Source organism: Chaetodon auriga, chromosome 13 (assembly GCF_051107435.1).
Source record: "Chaetodon auriga isolate fChaAug3 chromosome 13, fChaAug3.hap1, whole genome shotgun sequence".
In the NCBI taxonomy this organism is placed as follows: Eukaryota; Metazoa; Chordata; class Actinopteri; order Chaetodontiformes; family Chaetodontidae; genus Chaetodon; species Chaetodon auriga.
The window spans coordinates 14887726-14914898 of NC_135086.1; the positions used below are offsets into that span (position 1 = coordinate 14887726).

General features: G+C 41.6%; 1 protein-coding gene across 2 annotated transcripts; it reads right to left on the minus strand.

The window, feature by feature from the left end:
* Window positions 1-1528: 1528 nt before the first annotated feature.
* LOC143330036 (rho GTPase-activating protein 6) lies at window positions 1529-20835 on the minus strand. 2 transcript variants are annotated; one of them, XM_076746184.1, is made up of 13 exons: window positions 20581-20835; window positions 9479-9638; window positions 9007-9078; window positions 7970-8232; window positions 7574-7769; window positions 7333-7388; window positions 7097-7247; window positions 6826-6974; window positions 5115-5294; window positions 4240-4337; window positions 3810-4069; window positions 2896-2970; window positions 1529-2805 (listed from the first exon to the last, which is right to left on the minus strand). In XM_076746184.1, the coding sequence occupies exons 1-13, from the start codon at window positions 20725-20727 to the stop codon at window positions 2240-2242; spliced, it is 2373 nt and encodes a 790-aa protein (XP_076602299.1). In that variant the 5' UTR covers window positions 20728-20835; the 3' UTR covers window positions 1529-2239. The 2 variants fall into 2 exon arrangements, with proteins under 2 accessions (XP_076602299.1, XP_076602300.1); XM_076746185.1 differs by lacking the exon at window positions 20581-20835 and adding an exon at window positions 13480-13606.
* Between the last annotated feature and the right edge of the window lie 6338 nt (window positions 20836-27173).

A 27173-nucleotide genomic window follows, 5' to 3' on the forward strand; every position in this document is an offset into this window, starting at 1 on the left:
TTTTTCCACTGCTTGGCCTGTTAGTGGTTAGGACATGAAACGAGTCTTAAGGCTGACTGCTGCATTTGCGGCACAGATACAAAAGCTTAGGAGAACTGCAGTGATTCTGCGGAAAACACATCCAGACATCCTGTTCTGTCTCTTTGGTCTCGTCAGAGTGGGACTGCGTGGTGGCCAAATACGGCTCGGCTCACACAGCTGTAAAGACAGATACGGCCTCAAAAGTTTCACCACAAACGGCTGTGTGGAGGAAATCCCCTGAGCTTGTTTAACAAGGGAGGCGTTATTGGCAAAACACTGTCACAACATAATCAACATAATCATCTATTAAGACACGATTTCAGTCATCTCAGTAATTTATGGCAACTAATACTGTTGCATCCTCAAATATGTGCTCCCAGTAATCCGCACCGACTTCAATGGCATCCATTTCCTGCAGAATTGCATACTTATTGTGAGTATTTCTTGCAATCCCAGTTCCTTAAGAGTTTACCTCGGGGCAAACGTTCTAGTTATTGTCTCTTCTCAGATCTCTTATTCTAACTCACATAAAGCAAGATTACTGTTGATGAAAGAAGATGTGTAATGATGTGCGAGATAGAGTGTAAAATTACACCTTTAGAAACACAATAAGAGCCCTCATCCACAACACATGACATCAACGTCATGCCTGTCTTGTTGGGAAAAGGAGTGTCACTGGAATGAAACTGAACTCATAATGTTCAAGGCGTAATGACAAAACGGACTGAATATTCTGTACTGAGTTGATTTCAAGGAGGCAAGAAAACAGAAAATCATTTCCTGGTCTTATGCTTCCCTCTTGTGGACAGTCAGGTAATTGTTTCATTGACTGAAATGTAGCAATAATTTAGGAGCCAGTGGAGTTTTACTTCATGCTGATCCCCCAATGAACTCCTCTGGGAAAAAGTGAAATTACCATCTGACACCAGAGACCATGGCTCCTTATAGGAGGTGCACCCTACTGACTTTTAAACTCATTTTCTACAGTGGAGGTAACATATACTGTTTAGCTGTAATTCAGATGTTTTTTTTCTAATATTACTGTATATGATTGGAAGATTCAGTAAAGTTTGGGATGAACCACATATGGCACCCATGGATATGGCAACTTCTGTCGATAGTATCTGTTTCAGTTTCATTTAATCCCAAAGCATACTGAACAAAAAAAAAAAAAAAAACATAACTGCATGCTCTGACCTACATATGTCACTAAGCGCCAACTTCTTTCACTTTTCTTCCATTTTTAACTCAGTTTGTCTAATGTGTCACCACAGAATTCAAATTCATGCAGCCATTTTCCTCCACTGACCATCTGTCTACACTTTACTACATACTGTCACAGATGTGTCTAACTGGCCAATCAACAGCCAGAGACTGAGGCCAATGATGAAAAAAAAAAAAAAAAACCATTACCTAGAGTGCTATTTGTTTTCTCTTTCAATGTACCAATCAGGACAGGCAGAGATTTGTTGTATCATTTTCTCCATGAAACTAATCACCGTTTATTAAGAGGCAACTAGAAAAAGCATGGATAATTGCTGTTCATTAAATTACAAAGTGATGTAAATTTGCAAATAATATACATCCCTGTAAAGGACGCTGCTTAATCGTTATTCCTGCATCTCAAACACAAAAAGTAGTAGAGTGCTACACATAACATTAGCGTAATTATCCATATTCAAAACAAAAAAACAAAACAAAACATGGGTGTTAATTTGGATGCAATCTATTTCCACAAGGAAGTGCATTCTAATTGGAGCCTGTAACAAAAGTCAGTGTTAAGGCAGCTTCAGCATATATCAAGGTAATATAAGTTTAAAGCAACATTAAAACAGAAACAGGGTTTCTATTCATACATTCAGCATTAAAACACGCTCATTATCATTCAAGTTACGACATTCAAGTCTAAATACAACTTTATATAAACTAAACGCCAAAAAATAATGTACAAAATCACATAAAACAATTAATAGCATGTTTACATATGCAGCAAAACCAATACAACATATATATAGAAATATATATATATATATAGTTAAAAACAAAATGACAACACACTTAAGAAGGAGTTGCTGTAAAGTTCCATCAGTCTCACAATGAGAAACATTAACTCGCGCTGCAACTCGCACAGCAGCGTTTCAACAGCTGATGATGTGATGGGAGAAGGACCCCTTTCACTTGAAGTTTGCAGTATATTTCATCATAGTCAAAGGATGCATCACACCAAGGTTTCAGGCAAAGCATCTGCGTTCTCTTTTGACAGTATCTGCCATATATGCCACCTCTCCCTCTGCCAGTCCGGAGCACCAGGGCCCTTTGCGTGTCCAGACTCAGAGGCGTCGGCAGTATTTACAGTCTGCGGAGCCATGCTTTGCTGGGACTGCTGTGGGGTTTGAGGGTCAGGCTGATACGTGAAGAGGGAGGGTGTGGAGCGAGAAATATGGGTCTCCCTCAGCTGTCCAGAGCAGTGAAGGGGAGACAAACTATGCGTCCTGACCTTAAGTAACGGGCATGCAGGGTGTCCTGTCCTTCCTGCTAAGTCGTCCGAGCTGAGGGCTTCTGATTGGCCACTGAACTCCTGATGCAATGATGATTGCAGTTGCGTCTGTCCCCTCTGGTCATGAGGACCACTGCTGCTGCGAGTCACCGGGAGGTGTGGCCTGACTTCCAGCATGCCCAATGAGGTTTGGGTTGGTCTGATGGGCAGCTTGTTGTTACCTTGGCGACAGCTCAGCCCCTCTGATGATCCATACGACTCACATTCCGACACGTCTCCGAGGGAGCCTGGGAGAAACTGCTCATTAACATCCAGCATTCATTACATATCTCAAGACCATCTGCAGCAACACGCACAGAGGAAGACGATTGTATTACCAGTGATACGACGGCCAGTAAAGTCCTTGCTGAGAAGTTCATGCCAGGTGTCCCAAAAATGATCAGCCGAGGCCTCTGTCAGGGAGAAAGCACCAAGAGGATTGCTTGCTTTGCTTTAATTGATCATTAAGTCAATATAAAATAAGTCACGCTCAGTTTTTGGGCATGCTTCTATTCGTCAAACATTTCATCTGTTATAAAAAGCTAAATCATGACACTGAGATCTGTTTTGACCATATTCCAAGATAAATGACTGTCTACTACTGTAATATGAGTAAAATTTGGGAACCTTGTCAGTTTAACAAAGATAAAGTATCAGCCACCGCGGCACTGGGACCTGTGGTTTTGGGAAGTTAACAAAATAGTCGTAGTATAGTAAAAGTCTTTTGACCTTTTCAAATTACATTATACCAAGTACAGGAATGACTGCATTTTCAAAAGTTCCTTTTTTGTCTTTATGCCTGTTATTGACTGATTCAAGAGCTCAATTATCTTTGAAAAAGTTGAGTTTCTGCCAAAAGTTAGATGAGAAGATGACACTTGCATCTATATGGTAAATATGAAGCTACAGCTGGTTAGCTTAGCTTATCTTAGCTCAAAGACTGGAAACAGATGGACACAGCTATTCTGGTTCTATCCAAAAGATACAATTAGAAATGCATGCACATAGTTACACATGCATTAGAAACATTTTGGCTACATTGCTACAGAGCCAGGCTAACTGTTTCCCCTTATTTCCAGTGTTTATGCTAACTTAAGCTAACCGCCTGCTTGCTCCAGCTACATACTTACCCTACAGATGTGAGAGTGGCATCAAACTTCTCATTTAAATCTCAGCAAGAAAGCAAATGAATGCAATTCCAAAAATTATACTTCATAATACTGAAACATACATCGCAAAGAATTTCGTTCACCTTTGTCTGTAGAAAGCGTAGGAGAGGTGCTGCCAGATCCGTCTTTAGAATGGCCACTGAGTTTGTACTGCATAGAAAGTCTGGGGATCCTGCCTGAGAGCGGACTGCTGTCCTCTGGGTATTCACACAGTCGATCTGACAGGACAGGGGAGTTGTTGTCATAGGGAGACACCTCTCCGCTCGATGCTTTGATGGAGTCATGGGATAAGCGTCTCTCTGTCAGAGTGAAGGACTCCTGTGCTCTAAGAATGTCTGATTCTCTGCAGACACAACAAATAGAAATACATGATGTATTCTTCGTGTTGACCATTTGAAGGCTTGGAGGAGAGACAGCACACATACACATACACACACACACACACACACACACACACACACACACACACGCGCACGTACACACACACACACGAGACAAAAGGCGGAAACTCACGCGTGTTGAGAGGCCTTCCTCCGCAGTAAGTAATCCACAACATCCGGATCAGTTTCTCGTAAACTCATTAGCACCTCATTCTGCAGGTCAGCAGGAACCTGGAAGAATGAAAACATGAAAAGAGACAACACCTGTAAAATTTCTGTTGACTTCATTTCACTGTGCCTTAATAATTAATCACACTTGAACTGAACCAAATAACATTAAGTACACGCGCCTCCTGCATACAAATGCCTAATCTTTTTTTTTTACCACATTCGGTGAATTGCTCTTTTACACCGACATTTTTATGTTGCCAGCACGTCTGCGATGCAGTATACAACAGAGACAGCATGGTGTCTGTATGCTATAAGGCAAAAATAATTAACAGCAGCTTAGAAAAGTAGAACTAATGATGCAGAGCAAATGTCTGATAGGCTTTTTTTGCCCTCTGGCTTCCTTAACAGATCGTTTTCAGATACTCCAATTAACTGCATGTGCACTTAAGTTTGTGTTGAAAATCAGGAAACATCATGTAGATGAGGATCGTGCCCTTAATCCCAATCATTGTCTATGAACAAAAGGGAGGCTCGAATGACACTTATTAGCCTCTCCAGTGAGGCTTATCATTTGCCACGCACTAAAACGAGCATTCACTGAACTGAATTTCACAAGGTTCAGGAGAGGAAAAACAATTACATGGATTTCTGTTTTACTGTGAAACTGCTTTGTTTTATAAGAGACTGTAAAATGTCAAAACCTGCAAAATTAATGTTTACATTTTATTAGGTGGCTCCACTCTATTAAGCTTTATCCCCGAAACATTATTTGTCTGCCAAAGGAAGACCTGACTAAGACTTTGGAATTGCTTGATTGCACCCATGCTTATGGCTTACCATAAAGAGTGTGTCGTATGTATTGATCATCCTTTGGACCACGCTGATGATGGCTGCGCTCTCCTCTGCACGGGCAAAACTCTGAACTGCAAACTCTTTGTCTGAGTTCTTCTGCTTGTGTAAGACGTTGGGTCCAAAGATGGTGGCTAAATTGAGCGACGTCATCTTGTTTCCTGTGATCTGAACGAAACAGAAGACAGAACTCATTTGTTTGGATTGTCTGCTGAACATACACAGTCTCCTTCACTGCATATTTCAATGGGGTGGTTGTTCAGCAACAGTAACGTAAGCACTCCGGCAGCCCTTCGACATGGAAGATTTCTTTAATTAAGACTTTTATTTGTAACAATTAATCCTTCAAGTTAAAAGACAAATAATCTGAATCAGCAGCTTTGCTAGTGAACCTCTCACATCACAGCCAAAATGATCCTCTGTGATAACCCGAATTTGACCCCTGCAGTTACAAGGAATGTTTTCAAGACTGAAACGATTTGTACGAAAGTTAATAATGGAGCCAAATTACCCTCGATTTTCTTTTCATCTGTCCATGTGCGCACACACAGGAATGAAAACTCTTACATGCAAAGAGTAATTATCCTATTAAGGGTCGGCGTCTTTTGTTGTAGAGTGACCCTCCTTGGCACCCAGATAATGTTGGGAATGTGCCCCTAACACAGCCCTGCCACCACCAATAAGGCTGGCTCTGCCTTCTTTTGTTCAAAGAGACCAAACAGACCTCGCGCTTACAGTGTGTACGCTCTAGGACCGAGGCCAGGAAGAAACTGGTTTTTATATCCGTGGGAAACAATTAATCTCGATTGTGGTCAAAAAGTAAGATTCATTTTCAAGACGGTGATGACAACAAAAGGGACTTTTGGCCCATGTTTAACAGCAAAAACACAATGATGAGGGCAAAGTGCAAGGTCACGTTCACAAGGACAATGAGTTCATAAAAAGCGTGTGCTATAAAAAGGAGGGTTCAGCTTATCATATTATTAATATATAATTAATTATTCATATCTTTTAACCAGGAGCTCCAATCACAGATGACTGACACTGACACTCCACTTCATGGAGTTGGATAAAAACCCTGTTGTCTGTGGGCGCAAATGTGTAGATGTAGAGACAAACCCTTTCCCACTCTGTCATAATTTTCTTACACTTCTTGTTGTTTATAACAGTTCAACTGGGGACATAAATTATGACCAAACTGTTTGATGTATGTAGAAGCAAAGCGTTTGAGTGGTTGTTGTGCAGCAGGGTGGTTTGTGTTGGTTGTGCATCATTTAATCAAGATACCCACAATGGATCATCATGCATAATTTGCAGCACTTTGGCACAGCACTTTCTTCAAATTAGAGGCTGCAGATGTAACAAACATCCGTCTTACTGCCCTCTGATGGCTGCTGGAATTCATCACAATCACATTAAATTTGTAAACCATCAATTTACATTATTCAGCATTATCATGAGATAGTTGCTCATTTCCTTAACACATATTTTTGTGCTTGCTGGTGGAATCAGCAAGTGTCAAGCTGCTTGACAAAATGCCACCAGAGCTGGTCAACAGACACTTTTGACCAAAATATCCACACCCGATCATGTGCTACCTCATGTGTAATAAATTTCATCTTGTCACAGGCCATGAAATGCAGGCGCTTGCACCTTTTGTTGCGCTGCCATAAAATCAGAGCATGTACAGTTTCTTTACCTCCTGTCCCTCATTGTCCAGGCTGTCTTCAGCATGTGCAGCCACTGTGGACAACAAGCAGAGGAGGCGCTGCAGTGTGTCGCTGTTACAGGGAGGAAGCAAAAATATCAGGAGCTGGAGGGCGCTCTCTTGGTCTGAATAATCCAGCACTGTAGAAAAAAGGCCACCAAAATGACGTTGATTAAAAACACGACACAGCTGAAAATGCTACCGAAGCACGGTGACTTGTTATTTTTTTTTGCTTGAGTGTATGCGTGCGTGTGCTCCTCACATATTATGTTGATGAAGGCCGTGTAGAGTTCTCTTGTTAGCAGTGGGTCAGGCATGTCTCTGAGGAACTCCTTCAGCAAGGCAGCTACATCATGGACACTGTGCTCCTCGTCCAGCTGTACCTCCCATCCCTGGTCAAACTCCTCGCGAAGCTGGATGAAATATTGTGACAGTGATTACAGCAAAAATGCTGCTCATGGTTGATACAATTTACAAGTGCAGAGGTGTGTAAAGTACCTGTCGCACTCTCTTCTTAGAACTCCCAACGCGGAAAATTCCGACCGTCTGCAGGCCTGAGCAAAGATGAAGTCCAAATGTTACGGCTAATATTCAGCCTCACACACATTGAGATTTGTATAATTCACAAGGTTACGACCAAAGTTTCCACAGACAAATGCTAGACTGGTCTATAGCATACACTGTACACTACCTGCACCATTGTCATAGTGTGATTTTTTTCAACTTTGATAATGTGTACCGTGTTTTTCCAGGTGCTGGCAGCAGAGATCCACTACCCTGGGCACCTGTCTGTAAATAGGGTTGAGGCTGAGCTTTTTGTCATGGCGCTTCTTCCTGTTGCCAGCTGCCTCTACTGGCAGGGACAGCTGGAGGGCCTCCAAGAGCCGAGACTGGTTATCATCAAGGTCAGTGATGCAATCCACAGATACTCCGCCCTGTCAAGCAGATGGGTAACAACTGTGCAGTGAGCGCCTTGAGTGATAAACTGTGGCTGCCTCCTCCACCCACTGAGTGAATATCCAAAAAAAGGTCACAAATTCCCAGAGAAATCTACTGTGCAAGTGTAATCAGAGACAGAGACAGATATCCTGTCGTTCTACAACAGCGTGTCGGGTTTCTGGTCAGAAAAGCCTACCCTCCTGCGTGTCCGTGGGGCTGCGTCTGGTGTGCTGGGCAGAGGTGATCCATTAGGGGTCTCAGAAGTGGAGCTAAGGGACGAGTTGCTGCTGGAGAGCTCCTTGTTGGCCCTTTTGAAGCTGGCGGTGAGGTGGAGGAAGGATAGCATCAATTCAGTGGGGTCACTGTGCCCCTCCCGTGGGGGATCGTGCCGCAGCTTGTGTGTGCGGTCATTGGATATAACCTGTGACAGCGGTATGCCAAACGCCTGGGGCGTAGTCTCTGTGTGAGGGGAAAGGGCAAGATAAGGAGACTCACAGTTCGTCTTGCTGGCCCCAAGTTAAAATATTCTATATTTCACCCTGTGGATCTTGTATTTCCTGCACAAAGTGTCTAAACTGTGTTTGTATTCATTCTTTATATTCTTTTAAATAAATGCTGCTCTGAATAAATATGACAAGAGAAATGCCACGAACGGCGCTCTGCAGTGCACACTCAATATTCACAGTCAGGGAGCGCATACTTTCTGAAGTGCTTTTGTAAACAAAAGGGGGAAAAGAGGATAGAGGGGATGGGCCATGCCGCAGGATAGGCTGTAATGAATGAGCCACCACTTAAGATTGTTTTCGTTATTTCCCTTGACTGCCTGTCTGACAGAGAACATCACTTTCCTGCCACATTGTAGCAGCGGGCGCGGCAGTTGAAGACCACAGCTCCCTCTGAGACTTCTTTACTGTACTGTAGATTCTGATCACTGAGTGCTCCACGGGTATAAACAGCTGAGCATGTGTGCTTCAGTGAGTTTAGAAAGCTTTAGGATTGGCTTTAGGAGTATCTTTTCTCGTGTCGGAGACTGACTAGATACTTGAGGGGAATAAAAGTCTGACAGGGCTCAGTGGTTCTCGCACAGTCCTAACAAACAACTGTTTATCTTCACTGCTTTGGAAAGACTAAGAATAATATCCCCAGTGTTTTAGAATTTTTTTTATCTAAAGACAATTTACAATGGGGGAACATACATTCCCCTTACAGTATGGAGTATATCTGCCACATTACCTTTGTCTTTACTCTTCTCCTTAGATAGTGAATCCAGCTTCCGCCTGAGTGACTTCTTGTGCTTGTGTCCATCTGACAAGAGGCAGAGGTGTCACAGTTAAACAGAGAGTCATAGTGCATACAGTACGCTCCTGCACTCAAAAGATTAATTTGATGTTCTTAGGCTCATTTCCTAAATGATAACACGATTCGAAAGAGCTGGCAAACTGCTCCCAACGTGTCAAGACAGAGAGGTAGAGGCTTGTGACAGAGATTTTACTGCCATCACTCACGAGCACTACACCACTACACAAAAAGAAAATAATTATATACATATAAAAGAAAAAATAAAAGGAACTTTCTGCCTCTTTGCTGGTCTGCATGTGTTTCAGAAGACATGCTGTGACAAGCTCTGGCATGGCACAGAACAGCAACTTGTTCAATAAGGAAGAGGACCATTAGCATGTGTGTATGAGTGTGTGTGTTTTAATACATTTAGGGATGGTGATGTGGCAGCCCAGGTCGTGATCCCGGAGCAGTCGCCTCAAGGCCACGTCCTGGAGACGAACCCTCTCCAACTCTGAGAGGCTTTGCAGGGGGACGGGCTTCAGGCCAACGCTACGTCCTGACACGCTGTTCCAGGTGAAGTCACCCTGAGGACACACACATACACACATTCACACAACACGTCTGATACATCTATCATTGCCATCATGAGTTCATGACCAATCACACCCTGTGCAGACTCTCAGCATGCCTGACAGATACCCATGCTTCACTTGCTGGCTGGAACATTATCATTAGTCATCTGCCGTTTCCCATGACTAAAACTGACAGTGTAACACTGTACACTGCACAACACTGTAAACACCCTTTGTTTTAAGTCGTTTGCAAGTCGTCTTCAAGTGAATAGTGATTATGTATGTTATCCTATTTTACAAGTAGCAAAAATAGTCTTTATAAATAATGCAAACACACTTTACAGTGAGGTCATATATGTTCAATACCTCATTGTGATTCTGTCCCAGCTGCACTCAATAAAGAGCACAATACCGCATATAATTTCAGTTCAATACTCCGCTCATTTTCAAATATCATCAAATAAATCACACAACACTGTGATCCTTAATAACACTTCAATAGTAAACATAGCTAGACATGAGCCATCCTGAAGTTTTAGTACTGTACTAATGACGGGGCAAATAATCTGATCTGAAATCCTCAACCTTTGAGCATCTCCGTGCTGGAGATTACGGTGCTTTGATCCAGTACAATCGAGGCAATCATATGAGCCATGTTCCAAAGAGGCTTAGTAACTCATTATCAGGATAAGGCTTACACTAAAGTGGCTCACTCCCATTAAAGGAGAATTAGGACCATGCTACAGAAGCATACGAGCTCAAGTTGTGGAAAGCTCCAAAAACACCTGTTTGGAACGTTCCACAGGTAAACAGGCTCATTAGTAACAGGTGATAGGATCATGATTGGGTATGAAAGGGGCATCCTGGAAAGGCTCAGTCGTTCACAAGCGAGGATGGAGAGAGGTTCATCTCTTTGTGAACACATGATTGTATAAAGGATGTTACTACGTGGGCTCAGGAACACTTTGTAAAACTGTCTGATTGCAAATGACTGCATTCTGTTAGGTTTTACAAAGCATCTCACAGTTACACAGTCAGTACTGTTCGCTTTTAAACAATGTCTTCACAGCATGATTTAAAGGGCAGACACAATGTGCTGTGAGCAAGAAAACAAGTTCATGAATTGAACAGGCAGCAAATGATGGCAGATCTTAATGCATTTCAAATCAACTGCAGGGCTTCAGCTAACAATGATGCTCATTAAAAATGAATGTACTGTCTTAATTAACCATGCTGCATATCAACTGTCAGAAAATACCAATTTCCTGGAGCTCAAGATGACTTTATCTGACAGCTTGATTTGACTGACCAATCATCCAAAAACCTAGAGATAATCAATTTACTGTCACATACTGCAAGACAAACGAAAGCAGGAAAACCTCAGAATTTAGAGACTGAAACTAGGAATTTTTTTTTGCTTTTATAATTAAGCAATAATCATTGTCTTCTCAGCTGAAGCCTGATCCACAAAGCGAGATTAGTGGGTTAGCCCGCCATGTTTGGGCCTCACTTGGGTTTTCCTATATCACGAAGCTAACCTAAAAAAACCTGTATGCAGCCCAACCACTGACCAATCAAATCAGCGGAAATGGAGTCATCTCTCCCGCAGGATCCTGACAGGGATCCTTGTTCTGTTCTACTTATGTGATTATATGATTGTAGACATTTTGCATATTGTGGCAGAATTTTCCTGTGGGTTTATTGCTGTTCATCATATTTCATATCTGTTACTTATTGCAGTTGACTGTATGTTAGCTGACCAAACTACGCTGAGGTGTCCATCACTCTGCTTTGCAGCTTGCAAAGACTGGTTTTCGTAAAGTCAAACACTGACAGAGACCAAACACAGGTCGGGGTTGCGGGGGGCTGGAGCCTATCCCAGCTAGCAATGGGCGAGAGGCGGGGTACACCCTGAACCGGTCGCCAGCCGATCGCAGGGCTACATACACAGACACACAGACAGACAACTCACACACTCACACTCACACCTACGGACAATTTAGAGACCAATTAACGAGCATGTTTTTGGTCTGTGGGAGGAAGCCGGAGTGCCCGGAGAGAACCCACGCATGCACGGGAAGAACATGCAAACTTCACACAGAAAGGCCCTGCCCAACCCAGGGTTCGAACCAGCAACCTTCTTGCTGTGAGGCACGCGCACTACCTGCTGCGCCTCTGTATTCCATTATCCTTTTATTTTTCTTGCCTCAGTGTGTATTTATTTTGCCTCAGTATCATTTAAGCACGATTAGAGATGATCAGAACACACAAAACTACCCATTTTCTTCAGACATTCCTCTTGCATGATTGCATGGGAGTGGAACCTTTCTGCCCATCTGATGCAAGGATCAGCTGGGTTCCCACAGCTTCTCTTCGTCAGTGAAGTGACGTCAAATCAAAGCTAATTACTTTGGAATTCAAAGTATTGTGTACAGCATTTTGATGCAATAGCCCTCAATAATCATAGGTTTGAGTGCACAATCACTTGGGTGCAGTTTTGAAACTTCTTATCCATTGTTTCTTTGGTGGATAAGTGACAAAAATCAACACTCTTATATAATAATCTTAAATAATCATCTTGTGGGATGGCTTTTTCCTAACATAAACCTTGATCATTTCTTTTGAATTTATCACTGTGGAGGAAAGTCAGACCCGAACAGCTGCTCCCAGTTGTTACAGAAGCCGTCTTTGTCGAATTTGGATGGAGTTACTGTTTCTTATCACGCTGACCTCATGATTTCAGCGGTCACTCATAAAGCCAGCGCTTTAAAATCTCAACAAGAAACTTTCAGATGTCCCGGCTGCCTCGCCCCAACATCATGAGCCATCTGACGTTACAGAAAGAATCCTGCTCAGTGTTTAAAGCCTTTGTGATGCTCTTCTTCTTAACATTTTAACCACTTAAATGAAGCTATTTATTACACTGATTGTTACTTTTTGTATTTATTCATCCGTTTCTATTCTGTTACAACAAAGCCGGCAACAAAGCAAGCACACCCATTGAAATGTATCAACAGATTCAATTTATCTCAGCCCTCTGCTGTTTCAGTGAAGGTGCACTTTCCCTTCCTTTAATTCAAAGCCTTGCTGACATGCAGAGCTTTTGTTAGCGCTCCCTGGAATACAAAGAGAGGAAATGTGCAAGGTAGTTCATACAAAATAGCAAGATTGGAAACTCAGATTACACCAATCAGCCACACTTGAACTCTATCCAGTGAGGTGATGAATATTCCTCAGGAAGCCATTATATGGAGCATTGAGGGAAGAGTTTTCCACAAGAGCCACAACACATTGTCCATTAGCGTTTTTTAAGTGCAAATTCTGCATTATTTGTTTAAAAACTGCAGACATTTAACCCTTGGCATATTTTACAAGCATTTATATAAGTGTCAACAACACCAAACTAACTCTGGGGCACCTGTGCACCAACACACAAAGCCTTTCAGTTACTCACATCCTGTTATTCTTGAAGTAAATGCATAAATGTGCTCCACAGAGAATTTGAAATGCAAGCTTACATATCTATTTTTTTTGTCTTTGCGTTAAAGGTAACGGCATACAACATTTAGTAAATCTTTACTGTTAACCACTGGACTGATAATAAGTTGATTTTGATTCATTTCGGTGGTGATGGTACTCTCCTGATAAGCTAACACATGTCGTTTGATTCTTCCACGCCTTCTTGGATGTTTCGGTACTTTTCAAGTATGGCTAACATAACTTACATTTCCTGTGCTAACGTCAACACGTTTCTGTGTACTCGTCATTTTTTCCTCCACTTTTATGAACTTCTCGTGTTACTGGTGAACCTTGACAAAGCCGACAAATCCAACAGACAACAGCAGCTACTCACAAGACGGGTGATGCTTCGCTCGGCGAGGGGATGCCCCATTACAAAGAGCAGTGTCGCCACGGATGACAAGTCGCCCTCTCAAACTTGTAGACCACCACTTAATGCCAAATAAACCGACGCCATCTGACTGGAGAAGAAACGCCCTTAAATACAGTCCACATGCCCGCTGCTGAAGGCTGGCACAACGTCTCACAACGTGAAAGAGGAGCAAGTTCAGCCACCGGCTTACATCACGGTGAGCGACGCAGTCTCTGTAAACAACATTTACACTGATGGATGGACTGGGAGGGGTCAGTCCTCTCACCTGTGAGTTAGTAAACGCCACATACACGCAGGGTTCAGTCATACAAAAATCTATTTCTCGACAGGAAAGTAGTAACGTTACAGTGTATTGGTAAAGCAGTAAGACTGGTTGCAGTCGGCGTGTTTAATTACTGATTGTGTCGCAATTTAAAGACGGGGGTCCACTTCTCAGGCTGCAAAACACTTTTTGGTCAGTTGGAAGACCGGGTCGTTCTAAATACTACAATACCCATGAGCCTCAGCGAGTGTTGCTATGGAGGCCGAGTTAAAAACGCGAATTTCAGCAGTAAAACAAATAGCAGAAATAAACAAACTGCTGGACCAACATACTAAACATTAAACTAGTGCACCACAGTTACTGAATGTGTCCTTAATTGAACAAGAAATAAAAAGTGGACAGATTTAGGATGTTGACTGTATTTGAGCTGTTGAGCATGATGTGTAGCTAGCTAACATTAGATAGCTGATTTCTGTGAACGGGCTAATCTTCACCTGTTTTAGGGTGTTGGTATAAAATCTCAGAGAGATATCTCAAAATCTTCTAAAATATACCTGCATTACTAGAAACCAGTAACATTAAGTGAAAAATATATTGTTTCTTGGTTTGTGGCATTTAGGTGAAATGGTTTGCTAATGCAGCTGGGAACAGCAGGTGTTACCCGAGTAATTGATATGCATCATACACAGGAAGGCCAGAACTATAATGGCGGTTACCCCCCCCCAACAAGGAAGTTGCCTCCCTCCTGTTGATGTTTCCGAACAACGGTAGCCTAAAAAAGGATCTCCACCTGTAGTGAATTACATAAATCAAATGATTATTTTATTGATAGCTTCTTACAAAAATCATAATCTGGAAATTCTCATTCACTTCAAGAACTCTTTAGGCTGCACAGTAAAAACACTAAAACTCAACAATGAAGTCTCAAAAACTTTAATATACTAATAGCTTAATGTTTTGGACATTTAAACACATATAGCTGAAGATCGGTGTGCCCTGCTCACTTAAACATTTAAGTCCCATCTGTTTATTGTACAGTAGATGCCAAAAAATGAGTTTATATCATCTTAATATAGAGTAGCTACAGATCAGGAACTGAACAAGACAATAATTTATTATTTTAGGTTTTTACATTAGTGTTAATAAATATCAAGAGCACATGGTAACCCTCTTGAACAGCAGCTGGGGCAGGTGCTGCCTGAGTCCTAATATGATATTATCATATTATATTATGCTGTAAGCAGACTAACAGCTGCAACAGCCTGCAGATGGGCTTTAATACCCATTCTGTTGAAACATAATTAGATGAATAATATCAGTTTTCCTCTTCAGCTACAATGTGAGGGTCCTTCTCAAATGCAGTCAAAACAGCAATCAAATTCTATGTGTTGAATTGTTTGGAAATCACTTATTCCCTGTGACTTCAGTTGAACATATTTGGTTTAGTACCTGCCTTTAGAAACTTCAACTGGAGACCTACTTTCAGTGCCGTTGATGGATTTTATTTGAAAATATTTCCTCTTACATTTACCAAAGCCAATTCCTTTTTTTTGAGACTCAAGTGACTATAACACAGAGAGAAGTTTTCAGTTTCCTCCGACCTCTTTGTCCTTCAGGCCGTCTCTCCTTCACGGCGCTCAGAGGAATGCAAATGGAATTCCATCGAAACACTCAGACAGCACAGCACTCTCAAACTTTTTTGTCTTTGCATAGACAAATTATTCCACCGACCTGTTCAAGGAGCCATGGAACACTCAGATGTGTGTTATGACACATCGTGGTTTTTCAGTTTGAAATTCGGTATAGTAAAATATTTCAGAATTAAACTTGCAGGTTTGCTAAGTCGTATTTGAAAAATACCTTTAAAGCTACATTTCATCAATGAGGTGGAACAAATATTAAAAATCAACATATGAAATATGAAAATACAGATATTCCGTGGGCACCTGAATCACTCTTAACCCATGTAGGAGGGAGGGGACCATGAATTCAGCCTCCTCCGGCCTGACATAAAGGGAATGAGAATAAGATTAAAATGGCATTTGAAATATGTGGTCAAAAGCTAGCGCTGCTTTAGTACACAACAAAACCTGATGTTGAAGTAACATGCTATTTGTACAATGTCAAAACTGCAGTGCTGGTATAAATAACAGTGACAGGATGGCCGTGCACGTTTTATAAAACGCACAGTTGAAGAATTTTTGCTTTATACAAGATGAGTGCACACGTCTTCGGATACTACCCAGTGTACTGTCAACCCTTAATCTTTGTCCCAGTGATTAATATCCTCTTTTGGTCCCTGTATTTCTACAGCAGAATGATGAATGGCTCCCTCTAAAGGCTTTGTAAGTTTCTTCAATTTACCAACTTTCTAAAGGAAGCCTGAGTGAATGGGGATATGCACTCACTGGCCACTTCATTAGGTACACTTGTGCAGTGTATTGTAATCCAATACAACAGCTCTGCCATAAATTCTGCTTTTGCAAAGATAGTAGTGTAGTTTTGATTGATACTATCAGAGAGGTATTAATTTAACTACATGTTTATTACTGAAATTGTAGTTTGCAGTGGTGTTGAACTGGAAACTTTCAATACACTCCAGTTCAACACCACCAACCACTACAACCTCAATAATAAAGCAGAATTATTCCCTTTCTGACAGTGTCAACAAATGCTGAACATTTAAAATCTTCATAAATGTAGGAATCATGGCAGAGCTGTTGTACTGGATCACATTAGACAGTACAAGTGTATCAGATGAAGTGGCCAGTGCAGTGTAATTTCATAGTTGCATATCTGATCTGGCTGTTTAGAGAGACTTACAAAGGTATTTCTCTGAAGGGTTGTGCATCATATCAAATAAATGAGGATTACATCACACACTGCCTGGGGGGGCTTTCAAAATCACCATCTTCCGCAGACAAGATTTCATGTGGACATTATTAAAACAGAATGTAGAAAAAGAAAAAGACACTGAATTACAGTTAATAATGTTACATTAGTTCTTTACGTAAAAGATTTAACCAAAAGGCAATATTTTCCAGGGTCTCACAGGGTCTTCACATCCACAGGCTAGTCCAATAACAGCCCAAAATGAAATGCAGAATTAGTTTAAGTGAATCTAAACATGTCTGTAACCAATGCGAGGCACTTACGTGGATCATAGAAGGCATCCACCACGCTCTTATTAAACAGTAATTGACTTGCAGTGGGGCGGTCATGCGTACTGTCATGACATTCAAAAGCATCCAAAAAATCTTCCCGATCAGTTCTATAGTGCAATATGGCAGGCAGATGGATACAGGAGATGAATGCAGACCAAAGCTATTGCAAGCTGGAAGGGAAATAGCTCAAATTAACTTTAATGTGCATGTAGTTAATATTGCCTTCACAGCCTGTTTGAAGCTTCTATGTCTGTTTCTGTAACTGTCCTCTCCAACCCAAAAGAATCCAGAATGATCTAACCTCATACAACTTTCACTGCTCGATCTTCTGTCTCCTCTCCCACAATTCAGTGTGTTCACTGCATTTTTGGGGCCTGAAACAATGTTCTCCAGGAAACATATTGATCTTAGTCGATGGCAAGTTGCATTGTTGTTTGTAATACACTGAGGAAAACTGGGGAAGGATAGACTGCCAATAAAGTAATTGAATGTGCATACCCCATACCATATTCTCATAGAGAGACTGTGAACTGAATTTGGTTACTGAGTGCAGGAATCTGGCTATTAGGCTGGGAATACCCTTTGACTTAAGAGATCATATATATCAGTTATGTCACCATACAAAGGTACCTGAAAGTGAGATTTGATTGAACTGATATGTAACAATATTGTACCACCTGTGTTCACATCTAACCCTCTCTTTATTCTTGCTCTTGCTCTTGATCAGACACAAACTGGATGTTATGGGGCTGCAGTTTTGAGACAGCGGGTTTAGTTCCGTGCAATGCAAGTGGACAGCCTCCCGTGGGAAGAGCTATGTGCCTGAGGGACTGTAGCCAAGGATCAGGTCATGCTGCTGTACTGCGAGAAATAAAAGTTGAGGCTTTCTTCATGTAAACCAGATGTCTCTGCTTTCCATCTCAGCTCAGCCTACTGACACCCTGAGTGAGTATGCCTCTCACACAGTGATGTTCAACCTATGGAAAATACACGGTCATTTATTGCATAGATCAGAAATACTGCTCTGACACTCCTTTTAAACACGGGAAGGCATGTGTTTCTATGCCAGGATCATGCTACTATAAGTTAATGACCATTTAAATCTTATGCAGCACAGACATATAGCAGAGCATACCCTATCTCAGACAGCAGACCTTAATTAGGATATACTATAACTAAACACATTGCAATGATTGATTTCCATTGATTATATACTCAGCAAGCTGTGGCACCAGGTATGTGGTGTGTGCCTATGGTAGTCTACGTGACTTACTCTTTGTTAAGTGCAATAAATATACACTGGATGGCATTCAAGAGACTAAATACAATAACTTTTTATTTTTACAAGACTGAGCTACAAGACACATAGTACATCTCATAAAAGGAGAGTCTTGTAGAGCTGGGGCTATTAATGGGTGGAGGTGCAGCAGTACTTTGTGCAAAGGGAGAAACATTGTCAGCCTGACTTCATCAAATGTTGTTTGGACGGTATCTTAGATACTATTGTCCCTGGATGAACCGCTGGTTGGATATTTGCACACCCAAAAAATGTGACTTTCATTATGGGCTTGGTGAAGTTTGCATGCAGCAAGGCACTTACTGTCAGTTTAAGCTGACAGCGTGGTCATGTGAGTCTCCAGGAAGGATCTCACACATCAGACCTGAGCTCAGTTCTTCTCAGTTGGAGCTCTAGAAATACTGTGGTAGAGCTGTGCTGTCCACAAATGCCCTGGAAGATCTTGTATTAATGATGTTAAAATCATCAATGATTAATGAGAAAATGTAAAACTAACTACATTTTCACAATGTGTCTGAGGCTGTTATCCACAGTGGAGTTAACGTTTTCCAACTTTACAGTGCTTGGCAAAATCTAGGCTGCAGTGCAGCTCTCTGAGCATTATGGTGTTGGCAGCACACAAGCACTCCCCATAGTTATAAATCACATTAAATACCCTCTGTGACACAGAGCTGTCTCCAATATTAATCAGCTTCATTCAGATTTACATTTCTAAGAGCTCTGGTTGTAGGACCTGGGTTATTGTTGATGACTGTTAGAGAGACCAGACACCTGGTATTCATTACAACCCTATTATAATGTCATGTCTGCAATACATTTCCATTATACTAAACAAACAGTGTTTCCATGAGGACCAACTTCAGCACAGCGGTGCAGATTGGTTCAAATTATGATGTGACAATTCTATTATCTAAAATAGATCAATCTCTAACACGAGAAAAGAAGCAAATGGACTTTGTAATGGATTTTTGGATGCCTTATTATATTTTTCCCCTGTTTCCTGCTAATTATATGACACAGTGAAAATCATGGGCAGTAATTTCTCCATGTGTCCAGGTCCTAATATGCAGTAATAACTCAGGTGATTTGTTTCCTTTATACTGTATACAGGCGATTCTTAACAGAAATGTCAGTGCTTTTAACCTTGCATTTGCTGCGCTGCTACCACTGCTTTACATGGTGTGGTGGTCAGACTCTCATCTCTGGCGCTACTAATGAATAAATGCATCAATAAATCCAGAGTTTCTTTGCTTTCTGCATTTCTACAGAACAAGACACAAGTAAAAGCTTCACTTCGACTGGAAGCTGGATTGAAGGGAAAACTGCTTACTGAGGTGGAGTGACCATGAAGAATTGCGTTTTCAGGCTCATTAGGAGTTATGTAAGTGTACCGGTCCTGTTCTAAGGGCCATGCACACATTCACAGTGTGCAAATTTGATAGTTTTGGATACTTTCGTCACATCTCTGTTGTTGCCATATTTGAACCATTATCAGGCTGGATGCTTCACTGCACAGGAAATGATTAAATCACCTCCCATCGCAGTCTCTTTGACACTTTTTCCAGAACTCCACCTTAAAATCTGGTTTATGATGTGAGGACATAAGCTTTTTTTTCCCTTTTAGTCGAGTCTAACACTTACTGAATGTGTGCCTCCAGTCACACCTCTTTGACATCAACAAGTCACCACAAGCAAACTCTTCTGCCGACATCATTTCATGAAGAGGAATGAGTTGAATCATTTTTGGCTGCCAGTGACGCAGCTACAAAGCAACTTTGTTTTTTTCCCTATTCGTCACAGACCTGGTTATGTTGCAATAGTGGGAGATTTCCTCTTCTTTCCCATTTAATAGAAATAACAGCACACACCAAATGTGCAGTCAGAAAACGTTTCGAAATGTGTCTGTTTAAGATTAAAGGACCCTCCTGACTATACTGTACTTGGCTGCATCATCCTTTTGGGAATTCCAGCTACTTCCGGAGTTTGGACGCTATGACGTACAACGCTCAGCCTCGCGCTCAAGTTCTGTTGGCTCTCGAGCTTTAATTCTTGTGAACAGTCCTTCATGAATAAAGTGAGAAAATATAACGATCAAAAGTAGTATGCCTGAAGATTTTAAATCGCATTGTGAGCCGACTTTTTGGGGGACATTTGCGACTCCCCCCTGAAAAAAAATTGTATTGTCACATCACAATCATCATCAAAGTCATTTAATGCCATCAACGTCTGAATATTGCAAATCCAGACATAACTCTGGATTTCTGGATGCTGTGTGATCAAATCAAACCTGACAGCTACAACCGCCCGCACCACGAAGCCGTCAGGTCACTGACACTGACCTTATACGACGTCTCCTCTGCTTCGGTCCCATAATGCCGCATCAACGTCGCGTCCAAGCTCCTGGTTTGCCTCAGTCTCCGCTTGGAAATAGTTTTGGGGCTCAGCGAGCATGAGAAGACGCTGCTTAACAGTCCTTGAGCGGACATAGTCTCCTTTTCAGATGGTTGAGATTAAAGAAACGTAAAAGAGATGCATGTCTCCGCCACAAGTCCAGATGGAAGGAAGGAGCGGCACCGCACAGCAGCAGCAGCAGCAGCAGCGGGTCCCCAGCGCGTCACCATGCCGAGCATTATGAAATACGCGCCTGGAGTCCCTGGTCACCCCCCTCCGCCACCCACACACTCTGACTCAGTAGGCCACTTCCTCCTTTCATCATTTTAATAACGGTTTGATTCGTTCAGGTGCTTTTCCCCCTCAACACCAAAACAAACAATTAAGCATCCACCGAGAAATTAGGGCAAAAGTTCTTTATTAATGCTCGGCGGGGACGCAGTGTGCGCTTAGTCCTGCTGGTAGATTAAGAGGTGAATTAGCATGCACACCAGTCTGTGTGAACACCAAGGTAATTGCTTTCAAATGTGACTCATGTAGTTAAAGGGAAAAAAAAAAAAAAAAAAAAAAAAAAGTTTGAAAAAAAGACTCACTAGGAATGAATGTAATGTTCTGGTAGCTTTACAGCAGCAGCATTTATTTATTTATTACTGAATAAAGTAAATCAAAAATCAATAATCCTTTTTACTCAAAACAAGACATTGTGAGCTATATTTAAATGCAAATTTGTCCGTATATCCCAGTTAATGTAATTATTCAATACACAGACTTAAGATTTAATATTGTGAGAAAGAAGCAGATTGTTTCTAGGACGCCCAGCGTACTGTATATTTAATGCTGCTGCGTTTTGTAATGTGGTTATACAGTACGACATTATTGGGTCACTGGGACGGTTAAACTGAAACTTTTCAAACAAGTATACGGATTTGCAAGAATTCACAGCCTCTGAATTTTCAGGACCAGAATACAAACAAACTGGAACTAAAGCTATTGAAATTAGCCTTTTAATTCTTCTAATTTGAGACCCTCGTGGTGACAGAAACGCTGGACAAACCTTGCCTAAATTCACAGTCCTTTCTTGACCGCGCTGCATTTTTTTCCCTCACCGTAAGGCAGTTGAGCTACTTGGCATGTAGTGCCCTGGGAACAGACTCTTCCTGTGGGAGCCCTGGGGAAGGGACCTGTGTGATAACATGACATGTGAACCAGCACTGTATGGCCACGATAAGGATTCATCAGATACCAGAGTCCACCAAACAGACAGGGGAAGTAGTGATAAGGGGGCAGCTTTGCGTTTGATCCACTTATTTGGTGGTGGTGAGGTTTGGAGTGCGACTCCTAGCAGATTCTCATCAGACTTCCCGTTATGTCATTTCTCTGAGGGATAAGTGCAGCTTTGGGAGCTTACATCCACTAACCTTGTAAAGGATGTCAGAATGAAGGTTTGGCCCGCACCGGCCATTTATGTGGTGTGTTTGTCAAATGTAATTCATCTTACTGAGCATAGACGATGATTGCTCTCTTCACCAGCTGAACAGCTTTCCAAGAGGCACTCTACTGTGCAGTGCCGAGTTATACAATAGGAATATAATGAGGAGTATAATGTGCAGCCTGCTGGCAGGGATGCTGTTAAGATGGCTGTCTCTCTGGAACCATGCAAGTTTCTGGGGATATATGTGGGAGATCATTTTTCCTCGTGATTTATTAGGTCAATTCTCCAGTGCCATTAGATTATGAGATGAAGGCTAACCAGGCTCTGAGGTAGCATTTAGATTCTCTCACAGACTTATGAAGACCTGTGATGAGAATATGATGACAACAAATGTTTGTCTACAGCAGTGCCATCAGGTGAAAATATGTTTTAAGAGGCTAAATGCTAATATTGCATATTTAAAATAATTTTTTCAACACAACCCTGATTCCAAAGCAAGTTTGGATGCTGTGTAAAACATAGATAAAACAAAATCTGATAGCTTGCTAATCCTTTTTAACAATTGAAAACAGTACAAAGACAATATATTTAATGTTTCACCTCATCAACTTCAGTGATTTTTGTAAATATCTTCTAAATTTGATGCAGTGAGATTCGTTCACAAGCGAGAATGGAGCGAGGTTCACCACTTGATTGATTATTACTACATGGACTCAGGAACACTTCGTAAAACTGTTTTGGGTAAACAGAGTTAGCTTGCTAATGACTGCTTCTGTTCTACTTCTGTTTTTATTGATGTTCTACACAACATCACAACTTTTTTGTAACCAGGGCTGTACACTGGGGATTGACCACATCAGGTATAATATGAATGAGAGGTTATACTTAAGGGCTTACTTGTTATTTCCAAGGAATATTAATGGGAAACACTGACTGTGTGTAGTCAGCAGGCTGTCTGTGATTGGGATTGTGCAGGTCAGCACTCCGTGAGCTGAAACTATCTTCCCTTTGCAAAGAACCAACCACTGGACAACAGGCCACTAGATGGTGGTAGTACACCTGCATTGCTTCTTAAGCATCGGCTCAGTGCGGGCAGAGTGTCTCGTACTAATGACTGATTTGGAGAATTTACCTTGGTTGTTGCCATGACAGGTTTAAGCTGCTTGAGACCCTGGGAGTATTCTGCTATTAACCTCTTGTTCAACCCATTCCCTCTGCACTGTGTACTGTGTTTCTATGCAAGACTATTACAGCCCCAGGTTTGCTGTATGGTAATTTGATTAAATGCAGATTAGTAATATGCACCATGGAACTACATGTAAGAGTTTGTCACAGAGCCCCTCTTCAAGATTGGGCCACAAAATGAGATATGCTAGCAGAACCTGCTTTAAGGCCCTTTCGTGTGAGTGGGTATTGCATTTTATTGGTGTATATGATATGTCCCATATTCCCAAACAAAATTACAATTAATCTTATTGCCACAAACCAGTTGCCACACACTGAATCTGCTTTCTGGGTCCCTGTGGATCTCTTCAATTTCTCAGTGAAAAGAATACCTGCACAACACAATGCAATTTAATCCAATAGCAGCCAATTGTACCTCTGTGAGGCTTGTAGTATCTTATCTTCACTTGTGTTCAGTGTATTTGCTGTGACAGAGACAGTGTTTCAACGCATGTTTGAGGCCCTGGTTTGCAGTGTTATGAGATTGCATTTGCTCCCAATTGCATTTGGCAGACAAAATAACGTGAAACAGATCTAAAGTCATAAAGTCATTTTAGACAGCAGTGGTGCAAATGTGCCCTTCAAAACTAGTGTTAAATCAACACTATGTTTGTATGTATGTATGACCGCCCTTCGTAATATCCTGAAACTGTGGGGGGAAAAGTATAAGTGAAGGAACAATGCACCTATCTTTACTTAGCCCTGATGGAATGCAGTGCCTCCTTTCTGTCACTTGTCTGTGCTGGTGAGCTGTCAAGCACAGCTTTAGTGTGAGCAGCCCATGGCATCATACTGTTATGAACCTTTAATTATACACATTAAAGAGAGAATTTGTCCTCATGGGCCACCAAAAGAGAGTGAAATGGCACCAGTGGAAGTGTTGCGCTCGCCATTCTCTTTACGACACCTATTTCTCTTCCATTAGTGTGCAGATATTGAGCAACAACCCCAATGAGCTGAAAGATAAACGGCTTGGCTCTGTCTGAAATTGTCGCTATACGGGGTTGATTTTAAAGGAAATGCCTGCTATGGCGCCGGGAGATATGATTTGATTGCCTAATTTTGCTGTATGTCTCCTTTTCTGCATTTAAGGTCTCAACAAAATGGTAGAGTTCACTTTAACGCAGCAGAGAGGCAACATTTCACTGTAACCCTTGAGTCATTGAATCATTTCCAGGAGATTGTACAGTCTGGGGATCAAACATATGTATGGCTCACGTGTATGTCACCCGACGCGTTCGGAGCAGGAGTGAAAAGCAGCGCATTTGTCTTTTGAAAACTGAGATGTTAAGAAAACCCTTTAGCAGAGTGCAGCTACATCAGATTGGTGACGGCTGTTATTACTCTGATTACCATCACAAACATTTGATAGCACATCTCCTCTACAGTGAAGGGGAAAAATGGGAGTATTGGTGAGAGGAAAATGCAATCTAGATGTCAGACAAGCACTTGATTAACCACTTACAGAAGCTGCCTCTGCGTCAGGGCAAGGCCACGCCATCTCACATTTCCACTCAGCCTGATCCTTCAAACATTACTGGCCACGAGGTATTGATTTTTCATTCCTCTGAATATCTCCTTGCCGTTAATCGAATTTACACCAGACTATCAATGTTTCAAGCAGGCCTCCCCTCCCCTTCCCGGACTGCCGGGATCTGCTCACCCGGTGAGAGGGCACACTTGAAGCTTGCCCTCCATTAGCTCCAGTTGTGAGTTTCTACTTGAGAGCGAAGACATGGATAGTGACAATACAGGCAAAACTGAAATTTGTGTTAGCAGCAGTTTGGATAAAAACCAAGAGCAGCAGAGGTGAGTCTGAGGCTTCTCACAAATTTCAAAATGATTGTCAACAGAGAATGATGAGTCAGTTACGATAGGGTTGAAATATGTTTCCCGCCGATCTGTATTACATCTTGCAGGAACAGATCCAATCTGTGACTGCACCAGTATTGACTTCAGACCTTGAATTCTGCCTGGAAGTTCAAAAACGCTATGTTTCATTTCAGCTGTAAAAGAAATCCAATTGAAAAGACATTTAGTTTGTTCGAGGCTGAGTTATAAAGCATGAGCTAAAGCTAAACCATAACATGTGAAATAGTACAGATCTTTTCTAGGACAGAGGTATAAAAGCTAATAAAATTAAGTCAGTTCTGAGTCGTGTTGGTTCTGTGAAATGATTTCTATTGAAAATGAAAGTTTTCATCTGTACTAATAGATGACTGAAATCTATGCTGATTTTCCATTCTACCATGATCACATGCAAAAACCAATTATCTTCCATATCGTCAGGCTAATAATTATCGTAATCCACGGCATTACAAATGATGTGAGTGTTCTCACAGATGCTGGCTGATAGGCTTGGAGCCCAGCCTGCAGCGACGCAGTGCTTCTGATTCAAGTGACAGCGTCGGCTTGGTGACCTTAGCAGCTTTCCATGGGCACATTGATTTTTCTCCCACATTACAGATAATTGCTGGATGCTGTGAATCCTATCCTCCCAGGCCAGCAGGGAGGAGCCTCTGTAGTGTGTTGACACAAGAGTGGCTATCTGATTTGAGGAACGTGATATCCTGGCATCTCATTGACTGCCATTGACTTCTGTGTACTTCCTGTCTATGGTATGAGTATATTTAACAGCTTATTAGAAGAGTTGTGTTCATGCCTCTTGGGCTTGTTGGAGTTCAATTTTACTGACAATTAATTGTGCCTCAGAAAAGTCTAATTATGACCAATATTCTGAGAAAACTGTTTGATTAAGTAGCGCACTTTAATGTTTGATTCAAACAGCAAGCACACCTTTCAGACTTTAATGAGAGCAGCAGCTTCGTCCAACTCGGTTAATGGCTTTTCAACTAGTTTAATTAATTATGATTAATGACTTATTTGGCATCTTCTGTGATGGCTAAAAAAAAAGATAATTATCCCAATTCAGATTTGTAGCCAAACAGTCTAAATCACATTACTGGAATGAATGCAGTCTGCAGCTTTTACAAATACATCGGTAACCTTTAGTGAGGGCCAAGCAGTATTATATTAATATGAGTTTTCCTGTTCTGCATGGAGCAACTCTCATCATTTTATGCAAATGACTGCATCTTCTGTTTGTTCTGCTCCATAAAGTAATGAAAAAGTCACTTCCTTGCCGTTATTATGTGAGGCACAAATCTGCTTTGATGAACTGAAAATTAACTTGGATCTTCTACATGTGGAAGTAACTGCAGCTTTTGCATTTGCTTGTTTGTTGTAACCATTATATATTAGTTGTTTAGCGCACTGGGATGTCTTTGTTTCACGTGCCCTTAAGTGTATTTTACTAATTAATCAGAAATTCTGAGCTGTGTGTTGCTGTCATACAAGCTGTCAGAGCAATTTACAAAGAAGCATGCAGCTTCACATTGTTCTAAGGAAACAAATGAGCCATCCACCCACGCACAGCGAACAGCACATTAAAACAGACGAGTCTCCAAACACACACTGCCTATCATCACCATCTTAAATCATCGCTGTTGTGACCCCAAGACAACATGCTAAATGTGATTCTCAGCCGTGTGCAATGTGCAGGGTTATTGCACTTTGAACATCCCCTGTCCTCACTCTAAGTGGTGCGGCCTGTGTGTCACGGAAAAAAACAGGCCACTGATGCAGCCCGCTGTGGCCCAGGGGCGGGTGTTAGGCCACATGATTGGATGGTTTCATGTGCAGCATTTATCTCACAGAAAGGTCTGCTTTTGTCTGCTTTAACCTCACACAGCGCTCCATAGTGGCCATAGGACCATGCACAGCTACTCTGTACGCATAAAGACAAACTGTGTGCAGTTTGCAACATGCACTGAAACAGGAGCATGGTACTGCAAATATATAGAACAAAATGTTTTCATGAAAAAC